The 10,676-nt window shown below is 39.0% G+C and overlaps 1 protein-coding gene across 2 annotated transcripts in view; it reads left to right on the top strand.

The window, feature by feature from the left end:
• SLC35A1 (solute carrier family 35 member A1) overlaps positions 1 to 10,676 on the top strand; it is a 43,116-nt gene that overhangs the window by 2,555 nt on the left and 29,885 nt on the right. For both annotated transcript variants that reach the window (XM_003803427.3, XM_012813807.2), the window contains exon 2: positions 3,544 to 3,721. In XM_003803427.3, the coding sequence (XP_003803475.1) occupies positions 3,544 to 3,721 (178 nt within the window). The remainder of the gene's footprint in view (positions 1 to 3,543; positions 3,722 to 10,676) is intronic.

Raw genomic sequence — 10,676 nt, 5'->3', positions numbered from 1 at the left:
TGCAAGTAGGTATTTTTTTCAAGTTGATGATAGAATAATAGTTAGAATATGTTTGCAGGCAATAAATATTTGGTTAATGTTTTAATATTCACTATGTTATTTTTGGAATCAAGAATGAATCAAGAATCAAGAGGTTAGTTGGCAGTACTAACCTCTCTTATTTATGAAGATGTTGATCATCTAGGACATGGGTTAGCAAACTTTTCTGTGAAGGGCCAGATGGATGGTTTCTTGTCATAACTGCTCAACTTTACTGTTGTAGGGGAAAAAGTAGCCCAGAAGGACAATTTGGAAACAAATTATCCTGGCTATATTCCATGAAAACTTTATTCATGGACACTAAAATTTGAATTATATATAATTTTCACGTATCACAAATGTTATTTAAAATTATGCCCCAACAATTTGAAAATGTATTTAATAAAACTATTCTGAGCTTGTAGGCCTTATAAAAATTAGGGACAAGTGTAGTTTTCTTACCCCTGATTGATATGGGACGCGCATTCTCCTATACTGAATAATTAAAGGTTAATTTGTTTTTGTTTTTATTTTTGAGACAAGTTCTCACTCTCTGGCCCTGGGTAGAGTACTGTGGTGTCAGTATAGCTCATAGCAACCTTAAAATTCTGGGTCCAATCAATCCTGCCTCAGCCTCCCAAGTAGCTGGGACTACAGGCACCTGCCACACGTTTGATTTTTTTATTTCTTGTAGAAAATGGGTCAGTCTGGTCTTGAACTCCTGACATCAAATAATCCTTCCACCTCAGCTTCCCAAAGTGCTAGCATTATAGGTGTGAGCCACCGTGTCCAGCCACTGTTTATTTTTGAAGTTATGTGTCTTTCTCTTGTGTGGGACAGTTTGAGACCAGAAGTATTACAGTGATCTCCTTCACTTCCTCTTGTATATACATTGTTTTTGGCTTCTCAGATCTTTTGGAAAGTTTAGACAGTTATAAACTCTATTTCTTCTGTTCTGCCATATTACTTTTTAGTTAAGACCTGATGTGAATTTTTAAAATTGTCTACAATTTATGAATTATTCTTTAATTCACTCAGGAAAATATTTATATTGAAGAGCCTATTTTCTTCTAAGTTACTACCTTACTCTATCTAAGGATAATCTGTTTGAGACTCTTATTTAATTTCTCTATGAAAGTCATTTTGGAATTGTGATTGGGCTCCCAAAGCAGTAGCAGAAGCAGATTTAGCATAGAATATTATAGTAGCAGGCTGGAGTCACTTCAGGTCCTGTGGTTCTTAACGTGGGGTTGTCAAAGTATGGCCACAGAAAGCCTAAAATGTTTACTTCAGACCCTTTACAAATAATAATTGCTGATCCCTGTTTAATGTGAGCCTGCAGATTTAGAGTTTAAGGAAAATAGGAGATGGGAGGCAGGAGGTGGGTAAAGAAAGAAATAGTGGCTTGGCACCTGTGGCTTAAGTGGCTAAGGCGCCAGCCACATACACCTAAGGTGGTAGGTTCGAATCCAACTCGGGCCCACCAAACAACAATGACGGCTGCAACCAAAAAATAGCTGGGTGTAGTGGCGGGTGCCTGTGGTCCCAGCTACTTGGGAGGCTGAGGCAGGAGACTCGCTTGAGCCCAGGAGTTGGAGGTTGCTGTGAGCTGTGATGCAACAGCACTCTACCCAGGGGGACAGCTTGAGGCTCTGTCTCAAAAAAAAAAAAAGAGAGAAATAGTTTAAGCCTTGAGTGATGGTGGTATCAGAGCAGGTCTGGGAAAGGAAGTGTGAGGGAGGCTTGGCACCTCATGTGGGTACCAGAGGCATTGGATGGGTACTGGCATCTGGATGATGGCTGCTGCCAAGATAGACTTGTAGGCAGTTCTTAAATTGTGAATAAGTTGTATCTTTTCTGCATTTCAAGTTTTATAGAGCTGTGTTCTTTTTTTTGTTGTTGTTGAGACAGAGTCTTAAGCTGTCATCCTGGGTAGAGTACTGTGGTGTCACAGCTCACAGCAACCTCAAACTTTTGGGCTTAAGTGATCCTTTTGCCTCAGCCTCCCAAGTAGCTGGGAACACAGGCACCCGCCACAATGCCCAGCTATTTTTTGGTTGTAGTTGTTGTTTTTTGGCAGACCTGGGCTGGATTTGAACCCGCCAGGTCTCGTGTATGTGGCTGGCACCCTAGCTGTTTGAGCTACAGGTGCTGAGCCTAGAGCTGTGTTCTTAATATTCTTTTTGTGTGTTATGAATTGTTTTTCTGTATAATGCAATGAAATGAGAAGCTAGGTGTAGTTTGTATTTTATTATGATAATAATAAGTCCCACTTTTATTATTCAATTATTTCTTTTGTTTTCTTTCTGCTCTCTTTAAATTTAGAATATGTATTGTTGCAGTTGCTTTCTTTCTGCTTCCCTTCTTTGCTTTTACAAGTTTGTAGTGGTAAGGGTATTTTCTTTTTTTTTTTTTTTTTTTAAGAGACAGAGTCTCACTCCATCAACCTCAGTAGAGTGCTGTGACGTCACAGCTCATAGCAACCTCTGGCTCTTGGGCTTAAGTAACTCTCTTGCCTCAGCCTTCCAAGTAGCTGGGACTACAGGCACCCACCACAACGCCCGGCTATATTTTGTTGAAGTTTGGCCGGGGTTGGGTTTGAACCCCCCCACCCTCAGTATATGGGGCTAGCGCCCCACCCACTGAGCCACAGGCACCACCTAGTATTTTTTTTTTCTTTTGAGACAGAGTCTCACTATGTCACCCTTAGTAGAGGACCATAGTGTCACAGCTCACAGCAACCTCAAACTCTTGGGCTTAAGCGATTCTCTTGCTTCAGCTTCCCAAGTAGCTGGGACTATCAGTGTCCGCCACAACGCTGGGCTATTTTTGTTGCTATTGCAGTTGTCATTGTTGTTTAGTAGGCCCAGGCCAGGCTTGAACCTGCCAGCCTCGGTGTATGTAGTGGGCACCCTACACACTGAGCTATGGATGCTGAGCCAGGTAAAGATATTTAAGTATACAATTTATACTATCCTGTACTATAGTCAGTATGCCACATATTGTTGTGACTGGGGCTCTCCTCAGGAACAAAATCTATGCCTGACTTGTTGATAATTTAAAGACAGCTGTGTTTTCTATAGGTGTGTTTGTGTTCAAGTAATTGTTTCAAAGTAGAATTTTTTTCTTTTTTTTTTTTAGAGACAGGGTCTCATTTTGTTGCCCTCGGTAGAGTGCTGTGATGTCCCAGCTCGCAGCAGCCTCCAGCTCTTGGGTTTTGGCGATTCTCTTGCCTCAGCCTCCTGAGTAGCTGGAACTATAGGCGCCCACGACAACACCAGGCTATTTTTTTTGTTGCAGTTTGGCTGGGGCTAGGTTCGAATCTGCCACCCTCAGTATCTGTGGCTGGCACCCTACCCACTGAGCCACAGGTGCTGCCCTGAAGTAGAATTTCTAAATGTTACAAATTAAAAAAAATATTTTTTGCTTGAAATTGGGAAGTATGTTGGGCTATAACTAGTTAGTTAACTTTTATGTATGTAGTATTGTTTACTAAACAACATCTTTGTTGTGTGTATTTTCCAGAAAGTGTCAGTTTATTATTCAAGTTATACTGTTTGGCAGTGATGACCCTGATGGCTGCAGCATATACCATAGCTTTAAGATACACAAGGACATCAGACAAAGAACTCTACTTTTCAACCACAGCCGTGTGTATCACAGAAGTTATAAAGTTATTCCTAAGTGTGGGAATTTTAGCTAAGTGAGTATAAATTCTTTTAGTGTGTTAAATTATGCTTAGTTATTTTCTTTGTTGGAAAATTCAGTCAATATCCTTTTATGTGTTTAATTACTGTAGAGCTCTCAGTATTTCAACATGGGGTGATTTTGGCCCCAGGAGATGTTTTGAGTGTTACAACCTGGGGGGTGCTACTTGCTTCTAGTGGACAGAGGCCAAGGATGATGCTGAACATCCTGTAATGCACAGCATAGGGCCCACGGCAGTTACCCACCCCAAGTGTCAGTGACGCTGAGACTGAAGAACTCAGCTTAGAACAGGGGTTGGCAATTGTGTCCCATGGGCCAAATGCAGCTTGCTGCCGGGACTTATAGCAACAGAGATTGAATGACTCATAAAGCCTAAAGTATTTATTATCTGGCCTTCACAGAAACAATTTGCTGACCTCTTTTTTAGAGGAATGTAGTAATGATAATAAACATTTTCTCTGGTGTTTCTTCTGTTTGGTGCACTGTGCTAGGTGCTTTTCATGAATTTAAACCTTACGCATTTTTGAGGTAAGTACTATAATTACTTCATTTTATCAGTATACCACCTGAGGGTCCTTAAGGTCACACTATTACCATGTAGTAGCACTGGGCTTTGAGTTAGGGACATCATGTAAGAACCATTTGAGCTAAGGGTGCAGTCTGAAAGAGGGCTGAGAAGAGGGACACTGCAGTGGGACAGACCTAATCCTAATCCTAGACTGGGATGAGGCTTTTATACATGTTTCTTAACCTCTTTAAGCTTTACTTTCTAATTTTTTTTTTTTTTTTGAGACAGAGACTCATTCTTTCCCCTCCTCCGCCAGGGTGGAGTGTCCTGGTATCATAGCTTGCAGCAATTTCAAACTCTTGGACTTGAGCAGTCATCTTGCCTCAGCCTCCCAAATAGCAGGGACTACAGGCACCTGCCACCACGCCTGGCTAATTTTTCTATGTTTAGTAGAGATGGGGTCTTACTCTTGCTTAGGCTGGTCTCAAACTCCTGAGCTCAACCAAACCACCTGCCTCCTAGAGTGCTAGGATTATAGGTGTGAGCCACTGCACTCAGCCTAGTTTCTAATTTTTCTTATTTGGATAAAATAATATGGGGCAGCAAAAATTAAATAAAATTCTATAAGTAAATTACTTGGAGAAAGATTTGTGAGACGGGGACCCATGTGAGTCATTGGGGCAGTAGAAATTCATACAGGGTTTAAGATGTGTATTGGTGAGAGGAGGGAGGTAGAGAGGAGTAGTGTGTAGGCTTTTACCTAGAAACAGGCAAATGACATTTAAACATTTCTAAAGTCACTTAAAGATTTAGTATGTAGTTCCTGTATGAGTTTTCATGCTCTGTACTGGATTATATAGGCATGAATGAAATAGATAAGGCCTCTGCATGCTCGGAACTTGGGTTTAGTGGAAGAGACAGAAAATAAACCTGTAAACCCATACATGGTTTCAAGTGGTCATGTTTAAAAATAGTTTGGGGAGGGAGAAAACTAACTTGAGGCTAGATGGTAGAAAGCTTTCATACATCTGAGTTTAAAATTTATCTTCTAGGCAGAGATACTGTGGCATCCTAAATTGCAAGTAGGATAAGTCTTAGAGCCTTCATATTTTCTTATTAACAACATTGATTTTTCTAAAAATTGTGACTTTTATTCTGGAATCATTTATTCTGGATGATCTCAGATAAATGTATGTTATTTCTTATTCTTCAACTGTTCAGTGTTATGGGTATAGTCAGTTATTTTGTGGGAACTTTTTTAGAAAGTATATTGAAACCCAAACACAAAAATTTTTGAAAATTCACCAAACAAGTCAAATGACAATGTTAAAATAACAGTGTGGAAAAAACCAGACTGGACTCCATCATCTTTATCATCAACATGCCTTGCCACCAGCCTCCATATGCTGAGAGAGCACGTTCTTTGGTAAACATCTATTCTCAGTAAGTACACAAAGACCAGGGAACAGTCAGAAAAAGTAAGAAATTATGACGTGTAGAATTTTGGTGGTTGGTATTTTGATGTTAGATAGCTAGGAAGAATTTGATTGTGAAGTGTTTCTAGGTTGAAAAAGCACTGAAAAAGGGGAAAACATTAAAGAAGTGAAGTGCATTTGAAACTACTGATTTTTGAGTGAATATTAATTTTTATGGAGAAATAATTAGAAAATTATCATGTGCTTATTTGAAATGCATTGGTAGAAACTGAATCAAATATCTGGTATTTGTACACGAAGAACATTTAATTTCTTACTACAGAGGGTTTAGTTTTAAGAAGGTAACTATGAAAATGCTAATCATTGGGATGGTAAAAGGTTGAAAAATAAAGAATTATTTCAATCTATGAGGTCACAGATTGATAGCAGCAAAATGTAATGTTGGAGGACTTTGTGACTCACTTTTTTCAGGATTATGTAATGAGTAAATTGATAATGAAATTAAAATCATGGCTGTCAGTTTGGGAAAGATACCCAGTGAAAGTGTTGAAAATTAGTCTAGATCTTAGAAGACAGCTGGCTTCTAATAATTTACCTGAAACAGATGAAATATGAAAAAGATGAAGAAACCACATGGCCAGGCCGTGATTGGGTCACTGAGAATGATTTGAACGGTTGAAGGTTGAAGCAAGTAAGAAAGCTTATGACTTTATAGTGGTCTTTTAGATTGAGTGGTGGGAGGTTTACAAAAAAGTAAAAGATTTTTCCAGATACTTTCTGTGCTGTCATTTGTTTGTATACATACTAAAATGGGTAATTTTGTAAAAGTAAGATCAAAGCCAAACCGGATGTTGTGTAGTTAAAAATCCTAGATTGGGTTGGGCAGAGTGGCTCAAATCTGTAATCCCAGAACTTTGAGGAAGGACAACTGTTTGAGGCCAGGAGTTGGAGACCAACCTAGGCAACATAGGTCTTTACAAAAAATTTAAAAGAAAAATTAACTGGGCAGGTGGCAGGCAACTGTAGTACCAACTACTTGGCAGCCTGAGACAGGAGGGTCGCAGAGACCCTATCTCAAAGAAAAAAAGAAAAACATATAATGGATGTTATTTGCTGTGACAGACTTTTAAATATGAGAAAATATTTGTTACTCGAAAATTTTATGAGATGATTCATTATGCACAAAGGAATTTGGAATTGATTCATATGTTTAAATTTGCTTGAAAATTCTTTTACACATGTTCTTCAGTGCTAAAAAAGAATGAAATTAGACTTTTTTCTTTGTTTTCAAAGTAGAACAAGACTTTATTATCTAAATTACATTAGAAAAGGCCAAAGATTCTTCAGAGAAGAAAAATTAAGAACTTTCTTCTTGATTATCAGAATAGTGTATATCCCCCGTATTTTCAGGAAAAATATTGTAAGGTTAATATAAAAGTTAGGTAACATTTACTAGATTTTGATTTGAATTTTTTGGAGAATGAGTAAAAAAAATGAAAAACACAAACTATGGAACTACTAAATAGGAAAAATTATTAAATGAAATGCAAGCTTCTATCCTTTTGCCCATTTTTTTACCCTATAATAAAGTAGCTTTGTGGAATTGATGCAAATATTATATTAGAACTTTAATTTTATATGAACTTTGCAAACAGATGGACCAAACAGATTAACTGTTTCTTTCATTAGTGTGGTCTCTGCAGTAATGCTATTTGCTCACTAATACATTTAGTCTTGGGTAATTGGTAAAGTAAATACATATTTGATGTTATGTGGGGGAGGGAAATGGACAGAGACTCATTGAAGTAGCACCTGAAATTCTCAGTGTTTTGCTTATAATTAAGGTTCATTTATAAACATTATTGCTACATCCAAATCTGTGTTTCAGTCCTTTCACATATTTTAAACACAGTCATGCTGAGTTTGTTTTAATGGAATGGGATAGTAAAATTCATTTATTTTGCAAATATTTGTGCAAACTAAAAAGGCATAGTTTTGCACTCATGGAACGGGGCTTACAATCTATTGGTAAAGCAAACATTATTATCAGTGGTAAATTGGAGATGGTATGAGGGAAATACAGGTAGACTAGAGAGGGCGCAGTGGACATATAATGATAGAAGGACTCCACTTGGATTAGAGCTCTCCTTTCTAAGGAGGTAACAGTCAAACCGCAATAGGGTGGAAGTTAGGCAAGCATAGAGTATAGAGAAACAACGAGAAAACTGAGTTTGGAATCCTTGTGCCAGAAAAGCCTCAGGCTCTCAACAATAGCAGTACACCTGCCTGCCTGGAATATCATGAGATCCGGAGACTGGTGCCCATGTGGAGCAGGAGGGGTTGTAGGGCATGTGGAACAATCGTGAGAGCTCATTAAGGACTTTGGACTTGATCGCACGTGCATTTGGAAGTCACTGAGAAGTTTTTGGGGCAACCCATTTTAAGAGAATAGATTGAGAAGTGGGAAGTGTGGTGTGTGATTGGAAGTGGGGAAACTTTGTAGAGGCAACAGATGATGGCCTGGGATGATAGCACAGCGGTGAAGGGAAGTGAATGGGTTTGAGTCATGCTCTGGACTTGGTGTGGGCTACATAGAGGCAGGTCTGGTCATTCAGTTGTTACATTCTATAAAGTCACCAACACTGAATTAGAGCATGCTTAACCATTGCTTCTCGGGCAAATACAAGGTCGTGTTCCTGTGAGCCTCTGCTCATGACATTTTTGTTATATATAACCTGGTTTTACATGTGTTTCAGACTAAAGAGACCTTATTTAGTATATGTTATTGATGAATTATATCTCAGCTCATGGCAATAAGAGTATAATTCATGCCTGAACAAATTTTCCCTATTATGCATATTTTCTCTCTTAGGCACATCACAGCCTTCTCATACGCAGGAGAGCCAGGCAGCTCTTGAGCCCCACAGGGCTGGGGAGGCATTTTAAACAGCAACAGCACTAACAGAAAGTACAAAAATGCAAGAAATGTGTCACTAAATAGATCACACCTGTTTATAATATAAAAGCTGAAATAAGAAGGCAGAATGTTCAGCCTCAATGGCAGACGTGTATGTTGGGTGAATCAAATTGTTTTGCACCTTTTGGCAGGACTGTAAAAATGTGTTGAAAGTATTGACTTGGGGGATACAAGTAAATTTTAGCCAGTAGGAGAATTTGCATGTACAGGCCGGGAATAATGAGGATCAGTTATAGTAGATGAAGGAAAGGTAGACATCAAGAATCATATCTCTGTTTCTATTATAAATAACTAGGTAGATAGAGTTATTTTTTCTGAGACAGGACGAAACACAGATTTGGTAGGGAGAAGATATCAACAGTTTGATTTTTGATAGGTGTAACAAAGTTGAGACAGTCTCACTTTGTTGCCCTCAGGGTTCTGTGGCATCACAGCTAACAGCAACCTCCAGCTCTTGGGCTTAGGCAATTCTCTTGCCTCAGCCTCCCAAGTAGCTGGGACTACAGGCGCCTGCCACAATGCCCAGCTATTTTTTTGTTGCAGTTTGGCTGGGGCCTGGTTTGAACCTGCCACCCTTGGTATATGGGACCCGGCGCCCTACTCACTGAGCCACAGGCGCCGCCCATGTAACAAAGTTTTTAATGCCTTGAATACACACGGAGAGTGAGCATTTGTATTAAATGGGTTTGGAACTCAGAAGAGAGGTGTGAACTAGAGACATAAATTTGGGAGTTCTTACAACAAAAAAGTATTCAATCTTACGGGATTAGTAGAGATTGTTAAAGAAGAGTGATCTTGTAAAAGTATTCTTATTTATAACATGATTTAATTCCATATACCTTAAAGACTACTGTTTTCCTGGACATGACTAGAAATTCCACAAGTAATACAAAAAGGGACACATAGGTGGTGATCTGTTCAGACAAATGGAAGTCACCTTGCTTAGTAACGAAAAAGAGTCTGGTCTGAGGCAGTGTCCTAGAGCTTGGTAAGAATTAAGTGTAGCTTCAATCATGTGGGCAAATTAGAATCTTCATGTCCCAAGAATTTAAGCAGAGGCTGTTACTGGTGAGTCTTAGACTTGAAGTCTTGTCAAACTCATCTCTTGTGTGAACTTTGAGCCCAGAAAGGGACTAGAGTTATCTCTGACTACAAATTTGACCAGTCCAGATGGGTCAGTGATTTGAGGATTCGAGGTGCTGGGAGGGTTTCTGTAACTGATGCTGGACTTGGACAGCACCCATGATGACTGAGCTCCTCCATCCAGTCCTTTCTCTTCCCTTTAGGACTTGTGCTCTGAAGAGCTTTGCCTTCTCTCTCCTCTTCTCTAGTTACATCAGCATGGACCCATGGATTATTCTGGATGGGTTAGAATCCATTACTATTGTTATTCTGATGCTCAAACTGTTTTGGCAATGGGGTCTCCTTGAAGCTTTCTTCTTTTTTTAAAGCACATTTTCATCAATCTTTTTAAAGCGTTTCTTTTTGCATAGCAAGATATGCTAGGCTAATTTTGTATTTTCCCTGCCCCAACCCTCAAGTCATGGTTCTTCAAAGAACCCTGTTCCTTTTTTTTTTTTAGGCTGGTATTTAGAAACCCAGAATGTAGGCACTAACTATAGACACTGTTACTGTAGCATCTTACTTCTCTGGACGCTTTCAGCAGAGCTTGGAGATAAATACTCATGTGTACCTGCCGACTCCATTTCTATCCAGTTCTCGTGTGTGGAGCAACAAGCTCCATGTCGATTGACACCTGCCATTCTGGTCTAGCAGAGGGTTCACTCCCACCTCTCCCTTACCCATCTTTGTTTCCTTTCCCTGTAATGACAAGTCTGGTATCCATCAAACTTTGGATATTTATTTGCTCAATCTTAGAATACACAAGTAGGTTTAGAATATATGTAGTATATACCTAAGAAAAAATAAAACTATTACCTAAAAGTTCAGTATTTGTTGTTATTTTTGCTTTAAGTTTTAAAGCATACATTAAAAACACTGTTTTAGAATATGTAGTTTTGGCTCAGCG

Source organism: Otolemur garnettii, unplaced genomic scaffold, assembly GCF_000181295.1.
Source record: "Otolemur garnettii isolate 467f Iridium unplaced genomic scaffold, OtoGar3 scaffold00303, whole genome shotgun sequence".
Classification (NCBI taxonomy): domain Eukaryota; kingdom Metazoa; phylum Chordata; class Mammalia; order Primates; family Galagidae; genus Otolemur; species Otolemur garnettii.
The sequence above is the reverse complement of the archived record's forward strand: the minus strand, read 5'-3'. Positions and strand labels throughout refer to the sequence as shown.